Raw genomic sequence first — 26,619 nt, 5'->3', positions numbered from 1 at the left:
CTCTTAAGACAGGTTTATTTTAACAGGTCAGTTATAAGAAGCATTTTAAAAAAAATGCTGCTCTATGTCAGGGATGGAATATATTCATGGTGAATGTGGCTGTTAATGCTGGTTTAACTACATCAATACAATTTAATCTTAATACAAATTTTTTTCAGGAGCAGAGAACTGTTAAGCACCAATGACAGAGGAAATTCAAGACCTGAAGGAACTGTGTCAAAATAATTATACAGAACTTGATCCAGATTTTGTTAGAATTATACAAGAAGCAACAGAGACTTATCAGATACCAAATGCAGCCGAAGACTTTTATACTACTAAAAACTTTGTTTTGTCAGAAGTGATTACAAAACTGTATCATCAGATGTAACAGAACAAATTAAATTGAATTATTATCCATACAGTTATTATCTTTACTACCATGACAAATATAATGTTTGCTTTTTACATCATGTGCTTAAGAATGAATCTAATTATCAAATCACATCACTAGCATATACCAAGAAATTAAAAGCAAATATTGTACAATTATAATAACTATGGTCTTATGAATAATGACATTATGTTAAGGTAACAATAAATACAATTCGGAGAGAGGAGCTGAGAGAGTGAGATGCAAGAAAAATTTTTTTTTCTTGCACACAGTCCTCCCTACGTGATTGCCATATAATAAAATGTAATTTGTCATACAGAAAAACCAAGATAATCAAGCATGATTAAAGACTTGTAATGCCACATCTAAAGGCATTCATTAGTCTAAGCCATTGTAATTGTCGTTTAATAATAAAGACTGACTTAACGGGGAATACAGGTTCATCAGCTATTGACACAAGTGCAAGTAGAATCTACATCAGCCAATTTTTCTTTCATCAAAACAAATTAACACTTTTTGTCACAAGATCATATATAATAAGACTTTCAAGTAACACTTGATCTTGTCATTGCATCAAGCTCTTAAATATGAAGGAATATTAATATTGACTTCATTACCGATACATATACAATTGAAGAAGTATACAGGGCTCCCATGCTACTAGGAAATTTGGAAAAAGTTGGAAAAAATGATAATTTCTTTTCTGAACATGAAAATTCCTTGAAGTTTGCAAATGTTGATGAAAATCAGGAAAGTTTGCAACTACTTGATGACAGAAACAATTACGTAATTGAGTTGTAACTGATTGTGAATTATATTTATTGAGTTCTGCCCAGAATATTCGGAGGTTGCAGTATGGATCATTAGGGTGGTTACCATAATTATAGTTGTTGAGTCAATCTTAACACTCACTGGATTAGGTTAGAAGACTGGTTGTTTCACAGTCAGCTTGATATTGATATTTTTTCTGACATGAAAGGTTTGAAAACCAGTCTAGCATCACAAGACACCAACATGTTGTCGGCAAATCGTAGCCGCATACCAGATGGCCTAGCAAACTTAATGCTGTTACCCCGAGGCATACCTACACGAAACCGATATGAAAATTATTTATTTTCTCAGAAAATGCAAGTATTAGAATAATTATGTCTTTACTCTGCTGAAAGATAAGATGAAACTATGGCGTTGATGAAATTTGACCTGATACTCACCATTTGCATTGCTAGTCGCATGGGTACACAAATATCACAACCAACATATTCATGACATCATAGGTCCAGTTGTCACATGATGTCAGTAATAACCCATTTCAGATGTAGAAACAAAAAAAAATATGAAATGAAAAATAAAGTTGTAAACTGTTCGTAATAAAGAAACTACAATGAAAGAACACAGAATTCTGTATATATTTATTAAAAAAATAACTTTTGTTGTATCATGTGACTACCTTGTTGACATGTGCTCTTTGCTTGATGAACTGTCCAGATTGCAGTGACAGCGACAGGTTTCTGGTTGTTTTCTCAACATAAACATATTCTTTCTGGTTCTTACAGAAGCTTTCTGACTTTCATTTAATATATTTTAATTTTTTTACATTAGATAGAAGCTTGTTGATGTCATCCGACTATTGGATTTCTGTTGTATTGTGAGATTTGTGGAATCATATAACTAGTAATGCAAATGCAGATAGTGAGTACCGGGTCAGGTTCTATCTGTGCTGTAGTTTTGTCTAGTCTGTCACGGATTAAGACATAATGATTATAATACTCTCCATTTCTGAGAAAATGAATCGCCTTCCTATTGATTTCATACAGGTATGACTTGATGTGACATTGTTTCAAGTTTTCCAGGACCACTGGTGGGGTTCAAGTTAAATTTGTAGTCAAAATGTTGAATCTCTGATGTTAATTTTGGTGTTAAACTATGACACTGAACATGTGGCTCAAAGGATTGGTTTCAAATCCTTATCGGTCGCAAGAGAAATGTGAGATTGTTGTCCCTTGTAATGTGAGTATCACTACAGGTTTAGGTACTGCTCTTCTTTCTGTAATACTGCTCTGGTGGTCTAGTGATTAGAGCGTCCGCCTGGGATGTGGGAGGTCGTGGGTTCGATCCCCGGCCGAGTCATACCCAAGACTTACAAAAATGGTACTAATAGCTGCCTCGCTTGACACTCAGCATTAAGAGGTTAGTGTTAGGACTGGTCAGCCTGGTGTCAGGATAATGTGACTGGGTGGGACATCATGCTACATGTCTGCGGCATGATGCCCCAGTGCTAGACATCACTATAAACTGCCACATAGCAGACATCGTAGCGATATGACTGAAAAATTGTTAAAACTATGTTAAAAATCCAAATCACATCACATCTTTCTGTAATTGCAGTTTCATTTGTAACTCATATTTTTGTATCTGTCTCTCTTTTTCCTGCATTTGCATCTCCCTTTCTTTTTCCTGCATTTGTATTTTTATTTCTTTTCTTCCTTTTGCATTTGTCATTTCTTCTCCATTTCTTTCTCTTCTTTTTGAATTTGCATTTGTTTATCTCTTTCCTCTTTTTCAAGCTTTCTTAACTTTATTTTGTTCTTGAATTTTAATTTCAATTTCATAACTTGCAGGTTTGAGCCAGAGTCAAAGCACTTTTGTCCAAAATATTCTTCTTTACCAAATTTAAACCAAAATATTTTTTATTTCATGTTTTAACAAATATGGCTTTGCACAGGAAAGATATTGTCTGGAACGTTGGAGCAATTCGTCCTCTTTCAAAGACTGATTGTTCCTGGCTAGGATTTAAAGTACAATTCTCCACTTTAGTTTATATCGTAAAAGCTTGTTGGTTTCACTATGTAAAGTCAGAAATATTAGGGACTAAGATAACTTAAATTTCAAAACAATTTCAATTTCTGTGAAATTCATATCCCCAGTTAGCCCCCAAGTTTCTGTTACGTCTCAATGATTGCAAACTTAAGTAACAGAAAAGAAGCAAAAACAACAAATTTTATAAAACTTAACAGTTTAATTATCAAAGTTATAAATAAAAAATATGAAAGGAACATAAAGTATTATGAATTGAATCCAAGCTAGTCCTTATACTGGTCTGTGAAAGTCCTAAATGATAGAAATGTTCCTCATAAATTTCAATGCCGGAAATGTACTGGTCCTTTGTAGTTGTCAAGATGGCGTTGTCCTGAATTCCTTCAATAACAGTTCCAGACTAATATTTAAGTCCAAATAATGAGCGCTTTCTATTTAGTATTTACACTGAACAGTCCAAACAAATGTTTTTCCTGTCTAAAAATATCTAAACTTGTACAACACAAAATACGTCTATAGACTTAAAACTGGAATGCAATAATGTGAATGAACACAATAATGTGAATAACTCCAAACTTCGGAATGAAACAGTGCTTAATTTTCTCCTTGTATATAACATTTGTTGTGACAGTACTTCGCAATAGACCCCACGTGACAGCATACACTATTGATTTTGCGTCGAATTACCCAAAGTGAATATTATTCACATAACCTCGCGCAACCAATGGGAAGCCACAGAAGTATCGAAACACCGGTCTCATCAGTCACTGTTAAACTACACTGTATGCCATTTTAAGTCTTATTAAGATTATTATTACTAATTGTCAACACTGAACTAAAGGAGATTTTTGCCTAAGTGTGGCGTTCAAATATCCCGAAGACCAGACACCATGTAATTTTCTCAAGAAAGAAACCAAATGAACTGGAAATTACCTAGCTTAAGTTGGAAGATGGAGTAATACTTTAACTGCAATGATTTTGAAATTTATGAAGAACTAAATTTAAGAACTGAAAAGTCCACCCTTACATTTTGTTACCAAATTTGCAAAAACACTGTTAACTATGAAAATAAATGGGGTATCAGGGCTGATCAAATATTGTTCTCACATACTCGTCCAAGACAAATAGTTTCATAAAATTCACTTGTCTCACCTTACTTTTTACAAGTCCCAATAATGTAATCTCTTCCAAAGATTTGATAAAATGTATGCGTTTTATTCCGTAGATATAAGAAAGAAAATAATATACAACTTTATTTCCTAAAAGGATTTACATTTTTCACAAACATTGGTTGATGCTACACATTTTGCTGCTAAATGTGTATCTGTTTTGCTACTGGAGATGGACTTCCTGCATGCCCTCATTTTTTCTGTTAATTCCATATGATTGAAAAAAATCTTTAGGTCTTTCCTAACATATTACATCAGATCTGCCCTCTCATGCACAAAGTGCATCTTCTAACTAAAAATACACTGGTTTAATTTCTAACCTATGCCAATTTCGGATATTCTTTACAACAACTGCAATCTTAGTAAATAAATTAAAGCCAACATTTTAACCATCCACTTCACATGAAATTAGATTTATTGAAACTTTTTGTTTCCTTTGTAACTCTTTTGCCACTTTCAACCACATGCTGATAGTTACTTGCACTGTAATACCTCTACCAGTTAAGTTGTTCCGAGCACTTAAACATTAAGTTAAAGGCTGAATGGCTAAAAAAAATTTATACTGTGCAAGGTGCATGTTCATATGCGAGCCATTAAACAAATTTGTGGGAGTCATCACACACCACTTAAGTGAGCGAATTCATGTAAAGTTTGTTCAAATGACACAATCACATTCCCTGGTAGGTTATCTGATGATCTGCTTATTACTATGTGATAGTTCTTAACACCTGCTTTCAAACAATACATTTTAACAGAAATACTGTATTTTATATTTTGATAAATGCCCAGTGATAGTTATAGATCTTTTCTTAGCAAGCTTTCGTGATACTTTTGCTCATTATCCTGCCAAAGTGTCCTCAGTTTAAAAACTACCGCAATAACGTTCTTCCACCCCACCCCGCATGAAATACTTAATTTAGAGATCTGTCCAGTGTTGTAAAGATATATGAGAACTTTTTAGTCTAAGCAAAATATCTGCAGCATAAAAAAGCAAGTTAATATTTTTTACTAATGGAAAATACCTTGTTACAAATTCTGAAAACTACACGTCGCTCTATAACGGTAAAGGACACTGATGCGGATAAGATGATAGTATTCCGAGTATGACAGCACGTGATTAAAATCTCGTTTATGAGTTTAAATCTCGTTCGGTTCGTTAGTTAAATTGGAGCTCAAGATTATCAGCGGCGTTACTATCGTAGGAGCTGGAAATAATAGCTTAGTAGATCTCGTTTTTGAGTTGAAATCTCGTTCGAATCGCGTTCGGTAGTAAAGACGGAGATCAAAATTACAGCGGCGTTACTGTCGAAGAGCCGGTGATTGTAGTTTGTAGACTGAGCTACACGTGTTTCTGGAGCCGTAAATTGTGATTTTTATTAACGGAGCCGTAGATTAAAAGTGTATGGATAAAAGTGTTTTAGGAGCCGCTAATTGTAGAAGGAGCCGCTAATTGTTGTAGGAGCCGCTAATTGTAGCTCCTATAAAAATATAGGGAAAGATTGTAATCACCGTCATTTTAGGAGCCGCTAATTGTTATCGGAGCCGCTAATTGTTGCCCATATAATAATATAGGGAAAAATTGTGATCACCGCCGGGTACCTGCGGCTTTCCATACAGTCATCACCATTGTCGTCACTAAACTGAGAATTGTTGACAGCTTCAAGTACGTAGGCAGTGTCGTCTACAAACACGGTTCGTTTGATGAGGAGATCTCCGCATGAATCAATAAAGCACGTCATTCACATGGAAAGCTTCGCAACATATTAAATCGCTATGTTACGAAGCTGAAGATGTATAACGCAGTCGTTCTCGCCTCCCTGTTCTACGGCTGCAAGATCTGGATTGTACAGGCAGAAGTGTCAAGCAACAACAGAAATTCCATATGCGGGCTCTCCGTTCTATCCTTGGGATTCGTTGGCAAAATAAGGTTATCAACCTCGAATTAATAGGTGATGTCAAGACACCAACTATTGAGGCAATGCTGATCAAGTCCCATCAGAATGGATGGCACCCACTTGCCTAAACAGATAGTATTTATTATTACCATTAATTTTCGTAGTAATTAATTAATTATATTGATACAACAAAGAGACGAATATCCCGATGTAGGGGGGGGGGGGTTTACAAATATCGCCATATGCGGTGCCAAATGATCGAACTTGGCTAAATGGTATGATGTTATTTTTAAACGATCAATTACAAAATAAATAAATCATTTAAAAATTACCCAACATTAAATAGAGTTACGGTACTACGAAACAGAGTACTCAAATGGCACGTGCAATCAAACTGAAACCATCCTGATTCGGTAAGATTACAGATTATAGAACGATCGAAATTGTGTTGTCTGATCCAATATTTTCAAAAACATTAAATATTAAGTTATGGCGTGACTCCGATCTCACCAGATAACGAACGATATACTTTTTGCGTAATTAGAAATAACTTTTATTTCTTTAAATGTTGTGTAAGTTGCTTTGCTAAGTTAATCTAATCATACGTATTTGTGACTAGTGAAAGTGCCATTGTTTTCACATCGGCAGAATGCTAGCTGTGTATGATGCCGCTTAAATGTTAGCCGTCCAAAAATACAAAGATACAAAAATTTTGCTAAAGCCTCCATGAAGATAAACTCTTTAAAACAAAAGAAAACATGTACTCATATAAGATATAAAGTAATGATTAATATGTTTGAATATAACGTGGAATCGTCTGAAAGATTTGGAGTCTGAATAAGTTATATATAAAATCTGATACAAAGACTTTTATTTTGTAACAAGACAAATTCAAAACTGTTCAAGTACATAGGCAGTGCCAGATTGCTATGGACTGCAGCTTATTAATCGTCTTCTTTATTCTTTTTAAAAATCCGATGATAGACTGGTTGCATGTTTCCTGATATTATATAGCGTACAGGTTGTGGGGGTGTATTGTTCTCACTTCACAAGCATGACAATGGTTTTTCTTTTTCTTTTTGTCAGACAACTTCTGACGAGGTTTAAGATAAAATATTTGTACATTCGTAACTTTTTTCTTCATTACTTCCTTTCTTAATTTCTTTCTAACAATTCGCCCCTGTTCGTTTTTAATCATATGCCGTTATTTAAAAAAAAAAAATAACGTGTGTTTGCGTTGGGATAGGTTTTAGTCAAGTAAGCAGAAAGACAACGTTTATCACAGGAAGTTGAAATCCATGTGTTTTGAGTTGGTAAGATGGGCAAGCTAGGAATTGGAAAGCCTCAAAGAAGCAAGAAGCACAAGAAGCTAAAATCGGTGGATCCACCTCCAGGGAGAGAAAGATCTGGAATGTGAGATACAATTTAAATCACACAGTTGTTGTCAAACATTCCGTTGTAATTGGTTTTCGAGTGTTACTTATTTTCGAGTTTATTTCAGATTTTTTAAAACTGTGCACCAGATATATAGTTCGTTACTTAGATTTTTAAAAAGAAATAATTAAATAGTGTCTCTGTCAAAGGTGAATTATTCCAGTATATGAACAACATAAAAAAATTAATATAAAAATAAAATAGAACGTAAAAATTGGATATTTACTTTGAGAAAAAATGTGTGTAGAAACTAGAGGTGCATTGGGAGTATGTTGAGATGCTGCACTGTCATACAGTTGACTGATAAAGAACTTTATTTTTTATTATTATACAGCACACACAAAATCAGATTTTTATTAGTTGGAATCAAGTTCAAAAATTAATGTAAAACATGAAGGCTATTTTGATTTATATGTGGAGATATTGTCATATTAGCAGCATCACATATCCTTTTTTTTCTTCAGAAAACCAAAACTAAACAATTTACGACCCACCAATGAAGATGAACAGGAAATCCCAAGCAAAGTCAAATTTATAATGGACTTCAAAGGAAACCCAAATTTAATAAAGAGAATTAGAAAGAGGAAGAAAAAGAAGGCAGCTCTGCAGGATACAGGTTTGGTGTTATCTCCAGCTTTCTAATATCTTCCAGTGATATTATCTTAGTTTGCTTTAGCTACTTCTTAATTTTCAGATCATGTCCCCCGATTTAATTTAGGCTCATGGGAGCTATAATGTCAAAGTTTTTAAATATTACAATGGGTTTCTGCTTTTTTATAGTAGATAACTAAGATGACCTCCTGTAGTATGCAGTAGAGGACTATACTTGTAAGATGTGTCCAACTGCAAACTGTACAGACCCATGTCTGTTGTCAACAACATAGAAATTGATTTGCAGGCACATTACTATGACAGATCAAACTCTTTGTTATGTGCAGTTTGACATATAAGCAGGTACATATGATAACTGTTCTGCCAATGAAATATGATCATGGGCAGATTCACTATTGATGCAAGAATGCTAGTACTAGTATTCCAGTCTGGTTTTCAACAAAATATCTACATTAAACGGCCAAGATTTTACCGTGTCAGACTTTTGTGACTCATTACAAATCTTGTCAACAGTATGATCACAGGACACTAATTTGGAATTGGACAAAAATGTTGCAGGATCTAAAGGAATGTCAAATAAATATTTGTTGTCTATAAGATACTAATTACACATTGCCCAGAGTAGCAACAATTTTTAGATGATATCACTTTTAATAATTATAACTATTAATAATTATAACACATATTTAATAGAATAGACAGAGAAGGAAAAAGAAATAGTTGAAATAGATTTTTTTCTGATATATTAGTTGCCATCTGTGAAAATCAGTAACCAATGGCTATTGTGAAAATAACTTTAGATTCTCTTTATTTTGCTATGTGATTGATGGGTGAAATTTGGGTTATAGAGTATACAGTGTGACCTTACATCAGATGTGCATCTCCCAAAAGTCTGATAGTTCTGCTGGGTCATTTTCACTTCCGAGACTTTAAGAGGAAAATTGGAGAAAATGGGCAGATAACATAATTTTACTTTTATAAATTTTATAATTCATTCATTGCGCTTTCTGAAACTGGTAATGTCTAATCTGGCAAAATTCACTTTCCTAAATGACGATATTGAATAAGGGCCATTTTCTGCCCCCGTTTTTATGGGGCGAAAAAATTCTTGTAAATATCACAGCTCTGTGTCTCATTGTGTTATTCAGTGTATAAATCATTAATTTTCTGTATTAAGTATGCATTTAAATTTCTTTTTCATACCTAAATACGACCTTTGAACATGGTCTAGTATGGGAAATTTAAGAGAAAATGTTACATTTGAGCAACTTGAAACTAGAAATAAGATATAAGCGCAGGCTTGATCGAATAAGGTATTTACACTGATTGATTAATTTTTATTAAAATTATTAGGTTCTCATATTAACTTATGTGTTCATGTTTGCGCTAATCACAAAAAATTTTAAAAATCTTGAATTTTGCTGTCTATGTATTATTGTCGTAGTTTTCCCTGTTGCGCCATAGCTGCCTATGTATCACTACGCATGAGAAATTAGACCCGCATTTCTAGAGTGCACTATGTTATTTCCTTCTTTATTATATTTAAAAAATCCTGGAATAATAAGGATTCAGATATCTTAAAACCAATGTTATCCATTCATTTATCTCTGTCTTCATTTTTTCTAAATTGCCTTGGGAAAAAGATTTTTTTGAAGAGGCGCTGAAGGGGCAATTGGAACTATAAACAAAGACAACATGGAGTAAACATTAAATGGAATCGTATTTTTAGGTTGCCAATTTTTTGCAAAATGATGCTGTAAATAATAGGGTAAGTACATATACATTATTTATTTTAAACATTAATAAAAGGGGTTAATTTCCATCACAATATCGTTTGCAACGTTTAATTCACTATTACAGTGCCGTTCTACTGTACATGTAATCTTTAAATGAATCTCTCAATTTTCTGATGGAAATAGCATTTACAACCTGCATATTTTTTCATTAAATTTTGTTAACAAGGTCTCTCCTCATATTGTAACAATATTAATTCTTTAAAACTAAAGCAATAACTGGGCAAAGAACAAAGTATAGTCTGCAGTTATATAAAAAAAAAATCTGCTTGGAGAAAAATGTGTCATCCGAATGATATGTACACCCAACACTAGTTTCAATAGCTCAAACAGTACATCATCTATTGCACCAAATTGTCGCCCCAAGTTCGAATCCCCCAAAGTGCAATCTTTTTTTATCTTTTTTTCTTTTTAAGAATTAATATCCATAATACCAACAGCTGTCAATTTACAGGTTTGAAATAAAAATAGTAACTGCTCAGTCTTCAAAACTAACAAAAAATAATGCACAATTTGAAAATCATTTTATTTTAATGTCATGCAAGGTAAAAGTTTTATCATTATGTTATTCACCTAAAATGGAACATTACACGGGTGGCCAATCATAGCTGCATCAGAAAATAATATTAGTGGAACCAGTGTTGGGAAGCAGTTATTCTTCCATAATTAGATAGTATAACTTTCATACAAGTATATTTATATTCAGTTTATTTATACTGAATTTTTATCACATTTTCCGGTGCACTCGTCAACATCAAGAATAATCATTTTAAGACTGACATAAAAAAATTAAACTTGCTTTCTACATCAATGATGTTACTAACAATTAGGGAAATTAGAAACCATTTCCAAATATTTTCCTAATCACTCCTCCAAATCAAGAAAAACTGGTTTTGGACTGACATAAATTTTTACTTGCCTACTAAGTCAATGATTTTTCTAGCAATTACTGAAATTATAAATTACACATTTTGTTTCCAAACAGTGGATAACATGTCCCAGGGTCAGGGTGGAAGATAAAGTAACTGAATTGATTTATGGTTTATTAATTGAAAAGGATAATGGTATTATTCCTACCTCCTAATCAGCAAAATAAAAATTAACAAAATAAGTTAGTTCAGTCTATTTATCTAAATATTGCATATTTATTACAGTAGCATATTTTCTTTTTTTCATTAAATGATAACCTCATAACCTGAAAAACTTAATGATTATAACAACAATCATAAATATAATAACATTTACAGAGGAAAGTTGTTTATTCAAAGGATGTCCTGCTTAAATATAAGTACCACTACTATGAATACTACTACTAATATTAAAAATACTGCTACTAGTACTACTATACTAATACATGTACTAATAATAATGGCATTAATAAAAATACTAAAGGACTATCCATCTACCTATTTTTTCTAGTGGAAACAAATATGGGGTGGGGGAGGAGTTGGCACTAACCATGAAACATAACAAGCATACAGTATATTCAGACCAAAAACTATTCTGAAATGAAAAATGTTTGGATGTAACATGGCATAATGAATGACACAAAAATTTATGATATGAAACAATTAATTAATACATAATGAGTTGTTTCTTTTTAGATACTGTTCAAAAAATTAGTTTCTGGCTCCATCCTTACAAGAACTTATTATATGGAATTCCCAGGCTCTGTGTATCATAGACTAAATATGACTGTTAAAGATAATACTTGCAAATGTATGAAAAGCACCCAACAAATGAGACTTTATGTCAGATATGACAATTTGGTGAATGGTCTAAACTATTTCAAATGATGCCAAAAAAGGCTCACAATCTATTCAGCTTCAAATTCCATCGACATCAAGATCTCACAAACATTGTGTTGTATGTAAAAGACCTTATGTACATCAAAATCATCTTGTTAATGTCCCAATGTGTGCCATAACCGAGTCTTTTGCAGAGTGAAGTATTTTTATAAAGTCAAATAGTAGATGTTGCAAATTCCATTTGGAAATCTACTTCACTAATGAATCCCTGTGATCTATCACTACAACAAAATAGTCTGAAAATTTTTCAAGAACAGGTCACTTTTATAAAATCTGCATGAGCTAATTAAAACAAAGTTATATATTAACTTTGATGTTCCTTCTTCCTTATTCAGTGATGATTATTTCCACCTTTTTGGCTTGAAAATGAATCAATTCCTGCAATGGAATAAGGTTTAAATCCTGGTTCAAGAGAACTACTTGCTGAATAAGCACAAATTGTACTTCAAGATGGATGCATCCACTTGGAATCTGAATGAATTCCTCAGGATATCAGTTGATTACCTGCGTGATATCACTATTGGGCATTTATCAAGTCATAAAGGCTCCAAAATATACAAATGAGCGTCTCACAGAGGAGGGGCACTAAGAGGTTATGGCATGCATGAATTTTCCAGGTCTGTTAAATGTAAAAATCCGGTCTGGCCACTCCAAAAATTAAATCAATTTGCTGTGGATCCAATACAAGCCGAAATATTCCATGGACTCCATCAAAGGATGGTATTGTATCTGTAAGGTTGGTGCTTGGGTTGTTGGTGTTGTGTCCATGTGTCATTTCCTATGGTTTATTGGCTGCAAAAGATGGGTAAACAATGAGTTGACAATGACCGCATTTTTAACTAGTCATCTTAAGGTTGCATCATCTATTCCAGAATATGAATATGACAATGGGGAATCAAATGAGTTGTTTTTCTACACTGGCCACTACTTTCGTCAGTAGTCATCTGGCTCCTTTTATGTTTATATGACAAAATTATAATTTTGTATAATTTGTATTGTCATCCATACCATGATGTTTTCATTATTGTGGCATAAAGCTGTACCGATTAATCGGTCATACTCATAATCAGGCTGATTATTAGAACAAATGGTATAATCGGTATCGGCAGAAATAATCAGAGCCGATGTAAACAAATTTCCAAAATATAAATTCGTTCAAAACATTCATCTTGACATGGCTTGAATTTTAAATCAGAATTAAATAGTGGAAATTAAGGAATAAACATTTTATTTAGAGGTTAATTGAAAGACAGTATATTCTTAAAAGTAAATACTTTTTAACATGCTTGCTGTAAACTACCACTGATTGTCTGCACACAAAAAATCATCAATACTATTCTTGCACTCATCCCAATCACAGCAGCCAACCAGCCAATGGTGCCTCGTGTGGCTGTTGAACTTCCAGCAAACACATTAGCAAATAGCTAGGCAGATTAGATAGCTAGCAAAATTTCCAACTACTACGAAACTATGACTCACTATAGTTAATCTGTGATTTACCCAGTCCTGCAATGCTGCTAATCAACAAATAGTGGTTGCATGCTGAAGCAGCTGAACGCTGACATACAAATATTTTCCAGCATTGATATTGGCATGCCAGTGCCTGTGATGTTACCCCTGGATACCCCAGCTGCTGAGCTGCTTCAGCGGGCAAATCGCAGCGTGGTGCGTGCATCCATCCAGCCATGTGGACAACTTAGTAGTAACTTACTTGAATTAAAACATTTATTCAGGAGCGCAAATCAATTGGATTATTAATATTTCCTAGCGATTGTACACTATTAAGTATACTACCAAGCCTATGCATAATGTTAAATTCGAAACACTCAAGTTTAGTCTGGAATTACTTTAAAGTAAATGCAGTCGAGTCCAAAGCAAATTGCACACTTTGCAAAGCATGTATTTCCAGAGTTGGAAAGGATTCGAAAAGCTATACGACATCAAATCTTGTCCAGCACTTATGCTGCAAGCACATCATCGAACATGCTGTACAGTTAACCTCAACAGCTGCAGCAACTCCTCATACTCTGACTATTGACACCATGCTGGACCGGAAGCTGCCATTTGCATTTGACAACCCGAGAATATTAGCTGGCACAAAGTTATTGCAGAGTTCATGACAGTAGATGTGCAACCATTTTCCGTTGTTGGAGACATTGGATTTCGACGTCTGATGGCCAAGGCAGAACTGCACTATAAAATTCCAAGTCAGAATTACTTTTCCACATCTTTGATACCTGACATGCATAAGGCGATACAAAGCAAGGTGCATGATTTAGTTTCTGCCCAATCTGACCTTAGTTTGACCTCTGATGCATGGTCAGACCCGTCCATCGGCTGACGGAAGACTTTCATCGGAAACAGGTGATTTTAGCAGCAACACCTCTCGACGAATCACACACAGGAGAATATTTGGCGAGCAAACTGGACAAATTATGTGAGGAATACAACATTCCCGAAACTCATATCCATGTTCTTTTGTGTGTTGGAGGTGCAAACGTGGTTAAAGCAATGCGTCTGGCTGAAAATCGACATCATTAGCTGTTTTGCACACACGCCGCAGCTTGTTGTCAGTGATGGCATTCTGTCGCAACGAGCTGTCAAAGATGGTTTGGCGATCTCGCGATCCATAGTCAGCAAATTCTGGTACAACAGCAGCTCAAAGAGCAGCAAGAAAAATTTGGTGTTGCCCATAAGAAACTCATCCAAGATGTCCAGACACGCTGGAATTCTACATACAGTATGTTGGTTTTGTTATAGCTAATCTCTGTGACCTGCCTAGCCTAGCAGCCCAACAGTGGGTCTTGATTAACAATATTGTGGACATGTTAGGCCCATTCGCAGACATTACCAAAGAAGTAAGTGATAGCCAAATATTAGTATCTGTCATTCTTCCTATGCTAAAAATGCTCTGAATGTTGCTGGCTCGAGAACATGAAGGGAGTCAAGATATTCAGACAATGCGCCGTGATATGTTGACGTCACTGAACACACACTTTGCTGATGTTGCCAGCAACAAGAAGCTCCTCTTGGCCACCATCTTGTATCCACGATTCAAATATCGCCTATTCATCGAAGAATTACTTGTGACCAGATCCAAAGACTGGCTTAGAGCAGAATGCATCATAGTTGCCACAGTGAAAAAATGCCACTGGACCATCAACGTTGCATCTCTGGGATTTGTTTTATGTGGCCTGTGACAAACCTGTCCATACCATCAACGAAACATCACCCCTGGGTCATATTGTGGGTTTATGAGTGGGGGCGTTACAATCATCAGGATTTGCTATTAGTTTTGGTTAACTGCTACCCTTAGATAATATATGTTTAGTGAATGCATTTCTTTTATCAGATGCTTCATCGTCTCTTCCTTGCATACATTTTAATTTTGACACTTCTCTGAACCTCAAGTTATATAGAAAGCCTTACGGCAAGATATTTGCTTGATTTTTTGCATAGGAATATGGACAAGCACGTTGGCCTACATTTATAGTATACAGTACTTACAATATTTATGCACAAAATTTGCCTTTGAAACTGCTGTCATCTTATAAAAGTAAATGTGATAATGTGACTAGCTTTTCTTTAATGGTATATATGAACACATATTCATATAACCTTATTTTATTCGTTACAATGTTTCTATACATTTTTGAATTTCTTCATTGCCCCCATCGAGTGCCCCAATTTTTAGTCTCTACAAAGAATTGAATATAGGCCTACATGTGTATAGGAGAAAGAGAGTATAGACATATATAGTTACTTTAATCGATGAAAATGTTGAAAAATACTTACTTTGACTTGTTTTTCATCGAAGTTTAACTGAGCAAACTTATTCCTAAAAATTCTTTGAAAGTTGCATTCATTCTATGAAGCCCTGAATCTTGCACGATGTAAATCACCATCTTTGCCGACTCTAAGTGCTGGTAAATAGCATTTGCAAAAAGAATAATAAAATGATTGTTGCCATTTGTTCTCATTATAGGTGGATGTTCTTTATAAACATGTACATTCTCTCATTTCACAGACAACTATGCATTCATTATAATGCAGTATTCCCGTGCTGGTTTAAAAATAGGCGCAAAAGGTCTAAAGAGTACAATACCCATAGTCTCTTTCTTTTCTGTATTCTCCAATGCCATTACTTCTAAAACATATTTCACATTTTTCAGAAGTTTATTAAAAGTGCTGAACCAATAGTGTTTTTTCTTTCTTACTAATGTCCATATTATATCTTTACAGATGAATATATAGTTTATAAATAGATTATAGTTTGACTATAGGCTACCACAGTAGTGTATGTGTTATATAGCCATGAAAATATAAAGATAAAAGTACATAAATACATAAAGAACACTTGTCATTTGTAGTGAAGGTAACAAACCCATGTATTCGCCAAATAAACAAATGCACAGGCCCCTGTTAACACCTCCTTTACAGTCATATTCAGTAATATCAAACAATCATTTAAATAATTCAATAATATTAAACATTCAGTAATATTAATCATTATTAAATTTGAAACTTGAGTGAATAGCTCATGGAAAAGCTGTATCTTTGAGAAGTAAATGGAAGAGATAACTGCTTTTCATGCATTTTCTGATAGTGTTTTGACACCCTGTAACCATGGCAATGGACACGTGAACACAAAACTGATGTCAGAAATAAATGTTAACCATCTCATATGTACAGTATACATAATATAAGGACATTTGGAGAGGGTGCAGAACATGGCCCTAATTCAATATAGTCCTTTAATAACTGCTAAAGTTAGTGTTCTTTGGACAAGTTCAGGCTCATTTTTCAAGAACACATGAGTGGCCAATTTTTCATGTCTGCTTTTCAAACACACGTGAGTGGCCATTTTATCATCTGTCTGCTTACATTGTTTCCATAATAGCCATATTTAATGAAATTTCACTAACAGCACATGAAGGTAGCATAGAGGTATACATTTTCTGTATTATGCATGTTGCCACTGCAAACAGTGTCATTTTACATTGGTCCCTCTCACAGAAGTACATATTGCCTGTAGAGCAGTACCTATAGGCCCTGAATACACCATTCTTCTGACTTTATTTCTACAGTACCTATAGGCCCTGAATACACCATTCTGCTGACTTTATTTCTACAGTACCTATAGGCCCTGAATACACCATTCTTCTGACTTTATTTCTACAGTACCTATAGGCCCTGAATACACCATTCTTCTGACTTTATTTCTACAGTACCTATAGGCCCTGAATACACCATTCTTCTAACTTTATTTCTACAGTACCTATAGGCCCTGAATGTACCATTCTGCTGACTTTATTTCTACAGTACCTATAGGCCCTGAATGCACCATTCTTCTGACTTTATTTCTACAGTACCTATAGGCCCTGAATGCACCATTCTTCTGACTTTATTTCCAGGAGTAAAATGATACCATTCTGTTACATATGGATATAATTTCATGATACACATCCTATGATATGATGCAATATCAATATCGACATATAGACTTGATGGTCTTTTCATCTTTAGAAAGTCTCTCAGTGCTAGGGCGGTGCCATTTTTCACATGTTGACATATTAAATGTGTTTCCAGTATGCGGATTACAGACAGACAGACTTATGACCTTTTGATATGCCATTCTCATCCATGACAAAAGAGTAAAAAATAATTGGGGGAAAAAATGCTTCCAAACAGACTACCTATTGTCAGCGATCTTTATTCAGCCTTTTAGATCATTTCAGGCTGCTCCATTTGACCAGCTGCATGACTCATCCTGGCCACAAAAAACATACTACATGTACCAATTTTATCAATTCACTTACATTTGGAAGACATGATGGTGATATCTTCAAAACAGAAGAGATAGAGCAGTTTCCTCTTGCAAGGAAAATCTTATCTAGAACAAGTCTGAATGTAGATAACTAACGGAAAGATCCTTAACATTGTACTTCTTATAGATGCAAAATAGCTGCCATGGCCACAGACACTCATTTCTGTCAGAAGGAAATTATTGACAACACTCAATTCCCTCCTACAAATGAAGAATTTGGCTATAACTTGTAACTTGGGCAGTTTATACTGTCTGCTCCTTTTCCAACTGTGCCAATTTTTAAAAATCCTGTTGGCATATTCAATCACTGATTGCCTACATATATCAGCATTAAAGGAGACATTCCAAAATTTGTTCCAAATGTAAAATTTAAATACTTTATGGATCATTTAAAACCACTTTTGTGTGAAGTTTCTATGTTGCTTTGCATCATTTTGATTTGCGTTTTCATGCCAGTGCATCTGGTTTGTCGCACAGTGAACATGCTACAATTCTGATTAGTGGTTAACATTTTATTCCATACTGAAACAAACAGTAACCATCAGTGGAATGAAATTTAACATATTTCATAGCCTGACGCACCAGAAGTGTAGCCTTCAAATTCAATCGAAGTTGATAAGATACTTGGCAGACAAATCTGGATTGTCTTTATATTACACATGCCTGCTGTGGCTATCTCTCTGAATTTTCGGTTGAAAGAATAAAAATGTGTAATAATTATTCAAAACTGCAGAATATTAAAGTAGCTTTTGTAGGGTAAGTGTTATTTTTGTACCAATTTTTCATCTATTGCATCAATATGAAAAAATTAATAATAGATGTATATATTTGCTAAACATTTTTATCCTGTTTGTTTCCATACATAAGTTTTTCTGTTAAGGCCTTGTTGAGAAAATTGTAGTTAGCCAAGCCTTTTGGAATGTACCCATTGCCAATAGCTCAAGCCAAGCCTTTTGGAATGCACACATTGCCAATAGCTCAAGTTATCTTTAAATATGGACCTTGAATACTTTTGCAAACTTTTGGAAATGAAAAGCTTTTCAAAAATTAAATTCATTATTATAGTGGAATGATAGTATACAGATGCATTATAATTTAGAGATATCTTTAAATATTGAGATAATTGACATACTTAAGTTATACTAATTCTTTTTTTTATTATTGACAGGTGCTATAGAGCTCGAGAGAGGGATATCACGACCTTTTAAACCAATCCCAGACTTTACAAGGCTTAATGGAGAAACTGAGAAGGCATTTTTTTCACGAGTTGAAAGAGAAACTGAGCGAGTTCTTATTAAATCCAGACTTGAGGATAAGTTTAAGGTACATGTACATTTAAACTCATATATTATCCAGAATTTAATTTTATGGCGCTTCTGCTAATCAAGATATAGGAAGTGTCTTTTGGGTTTTTTTAGCATAGAACAACTGATTATTTGAATAAAATATGTTTTCTGAGACATTGATTGATAATTTTGTCAAATTTATTCATATTGCATTAATTAGTTGTGTCCATTCATTGAATTTGTTTGTTTAAGAAAAAGTTAATGACAATTGGATAATTTATTAAACTGTACGAGTTTTTTTTAGTGTGTAAGTCTGCAGACAGCACTTGCTGGTGTGTAATGCATATAGAGTGTTTGTTGTGCTCTCCTTAAGACCAAGTTAGCCTAAGGTGTGGCCATACATCTGTCAACAATTGCTATTTTCAGATGTTTCCCCAGAAGAACCTAATTAACCAGCTTAAGGCAAAATTTACAGACAACATTCTGACATGAAGGTCATTAAAGTTTATTTAAATGCCGGCCTAGAATTTGACATAAATTTCTTTGTAGCCAGAAGGACTAGTATAGTGAGAAGTTTACTTGTCCTGCTGTATCATCACTTGTCCTGCTGTATCATCACTTGTCCTTCTGTATCATCACTTGTCCTGCTGTGTCATCACTTGTCCTTCTGTATCATCACTTGTCCTTCTGTATCATCACTTGTCCTACTGTATCATCACTTGTCCTGCTGTATCATCTCTTGTCCTTCTTCACAAGCTGACCAGCAACAACAAAAACTTTACTAGCTATTTGACTACTAAAAATAGGAAAAACCTTGGTCTTGCAGGAAATTTACTGACCTCAGACTAGCAGACTATTTTACTTTGGCCCCCTGAAATGATGATCTTCTGTCTGTTATGGTCACCATTGCTAAAACTAGAAAAACCTTTCAACAACTTCTAAAGAATCAGAAGGTTTTCAGCCTTGTACCAGTGATACCATTCCACTACCAAATCTGACTGCATTTCTAAAAATAGAAACACCTTTAAAATGACCTCTTCTCAAAAATAATATATTTTACCAGATTTGACTAAAGGATCCTGTCATAGAGAGCTCTCAATTCTCTACCAATGTTGCAGATTTGCCACAAAATACAAAAGACTGAAAAAAAATTAAAATAACTTCTGAAAAAGAACTTCTCATCATTATTTTACCAAACTTGACAGAAAGCATCGCAGCATAAAAGGCTTTTATATTTATACAGTGATGCCAACCTGCCATTAGTTATAACTGGCAGTACTGAAAATTGAAAAAATAACTTTAAACTGCTGCTTCTGAGAAACTGCCAGTAAGTGTTTATTCATTGGCATATTTCCCCATGATAACCTTTTTTAGACAGTTCAGTTTTTACATCTTTAAAACATTTAAAAAAATAACAACCATATTCCATGATTATTTTCCTGAGCCAGGCTAAGTGATTTGGCTCCAAGACATATATCAAGAAATTCTCGCCATGTTTTTGGAGTTTTGTGTAGAGATGTTTTTCAAATATTTTTGAAGAAAATATGGCTTATCTTTTAAAATTTTCATAGTTGACATGATTTGAATCGTCAAAGTGATACATCTTGTTTTCAGATAATCTTCACATTATGAAACGTTCTCAATGTGAGAATTTACTTATATCATCGGCTGTTATAAGCTGTTTTTGTTAATACTTGATAGACACTCCAACAGGTTAAGCAGCATGATATATATATTCATGAACTTGTCCCAGGTTGACATAGATTAAAGTAACTATGTCATTCAGAACAAGTCATTGGGCGAAAATGGGTACCATAAATGTACATGAACTGACTGACATAATTCTACAACCAAAGCACAAACACCATAACTGCAACCATAATTTTTTAGTTCTAAAAGAAAATACAGAACTTTATCATGTCAGTTGTTTTTTTATTGGCAAGCAAGGATATAATGTAACATAGTTTATTAGCCCAGTTTTCACCATCACTAAACTTGCTTGATGCATCAATACACAATCTTGTAATTACAGATTTAATTTTCTGGATAAAATATTTTGGAAAATGAAAATTTGTATTTGCATGTAAATTATCTGGACAGAGAGAAAGTGTTTATTTGATACTGTTCATGTATTTACATTAATGATAATAGAGGTCTTTAATTATTAAACTGAACAAACATTGGATGGTTTGAAGTAGATTGTCACTGAGGTTGTCCAAGCCCCTATATACCATGTTATTACCATTACTGCCAACACATTCTCTTCTCTTGGAAATTTTTATTTAAAATGGCTCATGTGGCTTGTAACCTGGCACAGTTTTGTCAAAAAAATTACAGCAATAATCTAAAACAACTTTCCAGACTTTGACCAACTTTGACAGAAATCTTGGCATTTAGCCCTTTCAGCATTGGACAATGAAGCTGCTATATGTCAGTTGGCAGAGCGTTGGATGGTCCTGGGTTTGACACCCAGCCAGACCATCTTGAGTCAACTGCCTGTGTGTCCTTGGGAAAGGCACTGAACTCCCATTAACTTTTTTTTAAACAAACTTTAACAGACTTCTCCACTCCAGGTTTAAAATCCTTAAGTTGAGGATCTTTTATTGGTTATCAGTTTCATTCCAGTTTCTTGTTTTAAACGTACATGGCCCTTTGGATTGATGTGACTGTGTGACAATAAACTTCACTCACAAGAAACTGACATTATTGGTGAAGCCAGCAACACTTTAGCAGCAATAGTCAATTCAGGAATCAAGTGTGAGTGCATATAGCAAACAATGTTTCATTGTTTTCTCTTTTTTCAGCCATCGACATAGTGATTCATTCCATGCATTTGTCAGATTCTTTGACATTCAGCTTTCTTAGTTGCATCAACTACTAACTTCTGTCATCCTGTCAGGTGACAATCAGGTTCATCAACAATCTATGCTTGGCACCAAAGAGATTATGTAAAGTTGCCATCGAAAAGTACTCATGTTAATCTATCAAAATCAAAAGTTATATGTCCATAACACTAAAGAAACGGCTGACTTAATGATGATTTATGACAGTCAGTGTCAGTTCCTATTCCTTCCACATACAAAACAAGTCCCAAAATTGTGGCACAATATTTCTAAATATGGGATGCAATAGAAAAAATCTATTTTATGATGATATAAGACAATTAGCATGGGTCATCTTATTCCTCCTTCAAAAAACCAAGTTACAAAATCATGGCACTGTATTTCTAAATATTGTGTACGATATAATGTAAGTGTTCTAGGCAACACAGAAGGATCTAAATACAATGGATCATAAGTATGCTGAATATCAAAGTTGGATATCAAAACACAAGTGAGTGTAATTAGTCCTTTTATTAAATGATACTGGCAACCAATTAGCAGGTAACTTATTCTGCTTGTTTGCTTAGATCTCACCTACAGGTATTACATGACCCCTTTACAATCACTTGGACTTTGATAAGCACACACTACATGATTGATACTTGGTTTGTAGAAATGGATCGAATAAAAAAACTTCTTGTGATGACTCTGCTGTTGAAATTTTCATGTTTCCAAAATTAAAAGTATGTCTACTCTTATGAAGATTCTGGTATCCAGGAAACCCTGTTATAGTCAATAATGTGTTAAAAATGCCATTAAAACGAACAACAAACAATATTGAACAAATGATGTGTTAAAAATGCATTTAAAGCGAACAATGAACAAATGATACTGATGTGCCATCAAATATGGACGAAGGTACCAAAATTAGAGAAACATTGAAACCGTTGTTTTCATTGCATATTATATTAATATATATATATGTGTGTGTGTATATATATATATATATATATATACAGTGGAACCCCGCTATAACGCGCCCCGCCATAACACGAATTCGGATATAACGCGGTCGTAGCATGGCTCCCGAAATTTCGTATATTCATTCACACATGGAGAAAAAAAATTTGGAGAAAAGTAAAAAAAACAAAACAAGAAATTAACTTCATTTTGGGCATGAGATTAGTTGTGACTTTTAAAATAATGTGATCGTGGCATGGTTCCTGAAATTTGAAATTCATTTACGTGTATTTTTATCGGACCGTGAAAATGTTTGTTTAACGTACGACAAATAGTGTGTAAAACGTTTATTATAATTTGGTGGAAGAATTCGCGTATGACTTTTAATAATAAACGATCGGAACTTAACAATTTATCCAGGTTCTTTACGTGATTTTGGAGAAGTGATCGTGTATGAATTCTAAAATAATACGATATATATAACATACGAGAAATAGTGTGTACAACGCTTGGCTTCTGAAATTTATCAATTTGAACAGGTTGTGGTGAAGCTCCGTATTCTACTCTAGAAGAGAAAACTGGTTTCATTAGGTTTTTGAATTGTTAAGCCGAAGTAAACATTATCGGAAGTGTTACTTATTACGGATCCATGAGTAAAGCCAGTAAATCGTCTTTGTGATTGTCTTCCATGAATTCTGTATACAGTCGTTGCTCAAACAATAGCCGACATGGGCTTCTTATTTAACTGCAATCACAGCCAAGCAGCAGACAAAGCTGTGGTTGATACAAGAGTCGCACAGTTTAATAAACATCAAAGGACGAAAGCCGCCAACATGTATGCTGTGCTTGGCGGTGTGATCAAACAACAAACAGTTGAAAGTAAATAATATCCACTTTATTATCTGTAAATTAAAAGGGTATGAAATTGTACATCCGTTCAGCTTAATTTTGTTTTATATAAAAAGTGATTCGTAACCATTGCAGGCCTTCATTACTTAGTTATCGAGCTTTATCTGTGTACGTTGTTTGCTAATATAAAAAAATATTTTACTGTTATGGAAAAGCAAGTTCAAAAACGCAAGTCGTTTTCTGCTAAAGAGAAACTGTATGCCCTAGATCAACTGACTTTGCACTTTGCGCAACGATTAATTTAGCAGTTTTCACATGTTTCTTTTGATGTTCACAAAATCTGAAATAAAAGTTATTTGCACGCTGAAATCATGCGTTGATTGTTAATTATTCTTGCAGTTGTCGCATATGATAAAATTTTAGCGGTATGAAATTTGTACAGACACCGTATGTAGACCCGGGAATAGCTGCATGCAATGACCGTACGATATCAGACGGCAAGTAAATGGTTTCAATATTTTGTTCATCCTATATTTTACACGACGAATTCAGACTATTACAAAATTATTGAATATTTTAAATCTGTACGATTTTCAATGAAATTACATCCATTATGGATGAACTGCATGCCACGACGGCACGGTAGCATACGGTGTTGATACACTTTTCATGATATAGCGATAGTCTGGTATTATCGGTCAATCTGTATTATCGTTCAAACAAATAAAAATTAGTAAATGTTTTTAATGCACAGTAATAACCTATAAATATATTAGCCATCGATTATTTTGAATATATCTTAATTAATGCATTCCAGTTAATATTCATCTGATGATAAACCGACTTTTGATCATTGTACATGTATACACGTATATGTTCTCGGAAAAAAAGTTAAATATTGTAAAACCCCGCATTAACGCGACCCCGCTTTTAATGCGATCCGATTTTATGGACCCCGATCATCGCGTTATAGCGGGGTTCCACTGTATGTATATATATATATATATATATATATATATATATATATATATATATATATATATATATATATATATATATATATATATATTATTTAGACAATTCTTATTCTGATTTCTTGGCCAGCTTGCGTTTGGTTATTAGGCAGCTGTCCTTCTTAGGCAGTTGGCCTTAATACTAATCACAACCATTATGTTTTGCCAAAGCCAAGAAAGTTATACAGTGTACGTGTAAGTATGAAATGAAAACATAATTGGAATATGTATTTTATTTTAATTTTAAATTATGAATACTTACTATATTGTTTTTTGTTGTTGGTTTGAGTGGCATTTACTGTAAAAAGCACATTGTGCTTGAATAATGTGACCTAATTTGTATGCATTATAGGGCGGTAGCCCAAATTCCTGTAATAAAATATATAAATTTATTTCTAGTTCATAAAATAAGATTATGTCTTAGTTACTACATATGTGTCTGTATCATCCTTCAAAATAGAAATTCTCAATCAGAAAAATGAAAAAATAAGAGCATCTTCTTGAAAAGAAAATTTTTTTGATATTGTTTTTATCTTTGAGTGCAGTCTTATGTTTTAAAATAATGGCATAAATAGAATAATTTTCATTATTGTCGAGGTAGCTAATATGGCAACTGTTAGATCTGAGTAAATAGTTATAGAAAATAGACAAACTGACTCATAACATGGAAAAAGAAAATATATTCAAGTATTTTCTGTTTTACACACTCTTTCTTCTAAATTCAAAGTAAAAAAATACACTTATCCTTTTTATCTTGATAGAATAAATTTGATCACAGTTGTAATTTAAATGAAGACAAACAGAATTGATCATTTCATGCAAGTATCAACAATATTTTTAAATAATTTCCTTGTTTCCAATGCAATGTTCCCTTTCCTGCCAGCTGTCTGTCCATCCATAAGTCCATCAGAAGTTTGGTTTCTGCAGGATAACTTTAATGGGAATTGTTATTCAACTTTATATTGATTGACACCTCAAAAGTTTTTTATTTCAAGCATTCTGTCATCATTTAGAAGAGTTATGGTCCCTGGTTGCACGTCCTCCTGACTTTTGGTTTCTGCAGTATTACTTTACCAAGGATTGTAGAATTCCAACAAAATATGGCATGCAGTTGTATATTATTGGATTAGATTTTGAATAAGTATCATTTCCAATATTTGGCTTATGATTTTGAAGACTTTGATCCCTGATTGTCTTCTTTCCTGATTTTGGTTTTCACAGCATAATTTCATTTAGGTTTATTTCAGTCAGATTTATCATACACATTCAGATTGTTGAGGCCTCGATGAGTTGGATTTCCAGCATTCCATATTATCATTTAGAGGAGTTATGGCCTCTGAATACCTATTTTTCTAACTTCGGTTTCCCAACGCTAGTTCTTTAGTTTAAGACCCAGATAACTGGATATTTGTAGTGAGTGGAGCTCTTTGTAATGCATCCATTGCATATAGCTCTAGTTGATTTTTTTTATTTAAATATTCTGCTTTTATAACGTGAAACATTAATGCCACCCGTGTGATGAATTTATACCGATCTTCTATTTAACATTACTGAAAGTTGGCTTCGTGTTGTCATTGGACTTTGCACATAGGCAGTAAAGTTGAAGTACATTTTTGATGTTTGTATTTGGGTGAAAAATTTAGAAATATATACACATTTGCTGATATTTCCAAATTTTGTAAACAAAATCTTTATAGAACAGTGTAAAGCAGATTGATGTGCACAAGTATACACAATTAGCTATACCTTTCATGCTTAAGTACAGCTCATTGTCAGCAGTTTTCGATGTTTGCAGGTGAATTTTGACGACTCTGTTAAAGGACAGCTGAAAGTGATAAGAAAGAAAAGTAGAAAGAAAAAAGAGTAAGTATTCTGGCTGAATTAAAGATTAGAAGTTTAATTCATGTTTTTTTGTTGTTGTTACAGGTACCTTTTCCTTTGTTTCATTCCAGAACTAAAGATTA

The 26,619-nt window shown here is 33.8% G+C and overlaps 1 protein-coding gene across 1 annotated transcript in view; it reads left to right on the top strand.

Annotated features, from left to right (window-relative positions):
- Nucleotides 1–7,489: 7,489 nt before the first annotated feature.
- Nucleotides 7,490–26,619, top strand: part of LOC149772641 (coiled-coil domain-containing protein 137-like) — a 28,802-nt gene continuing 9,672 nt past the window's right edge. The window contains exons 1-4 of the mRNA XM_089947531.1: nucleotides 7,490–7,664; nucleotides 8,150–8,301; nucleotides 18,894–19,048; nucleotides 26,451–26,518. Of these exons, the coding sequence (XP_089803657.1) occupies nucleotides 7,570–7,664; nucleotides 8,150–8,301; nucleotides 18,894–19,048; nucleotides 26,451–26,518 (470 nt within the window). The 5' untranslated portion in view covers nucleotides 7,490–7,569. The remainder of the gene's footprint in view (nucleotides 7,665–8,149; nucleotides 8,302–18,893; nucleotides 19,049–26,450; nucleotides 26,519–26,619) is intronic.

This window comes from Sinohyriopsis cumingii, unplaced genomic scaffold (genome assembly GCF_028554795.1).
Source record: "Sinohyriopsis cumingii isolate HCF-2022 unplaced genomic scaffold, ASM2855479v2 utg001324l, whole genome shotgun sequence".
Taxonomy (NCBI): Eukaryota; Metazoa; Mollusca; class Bivalvia; order Unionida; family Unionidae; genus Sinohyriopsis; species Sinohyriopsis cumingii.
This window is presented reverse-complemented; position numbering and strand designations above follow the sequence as displayed.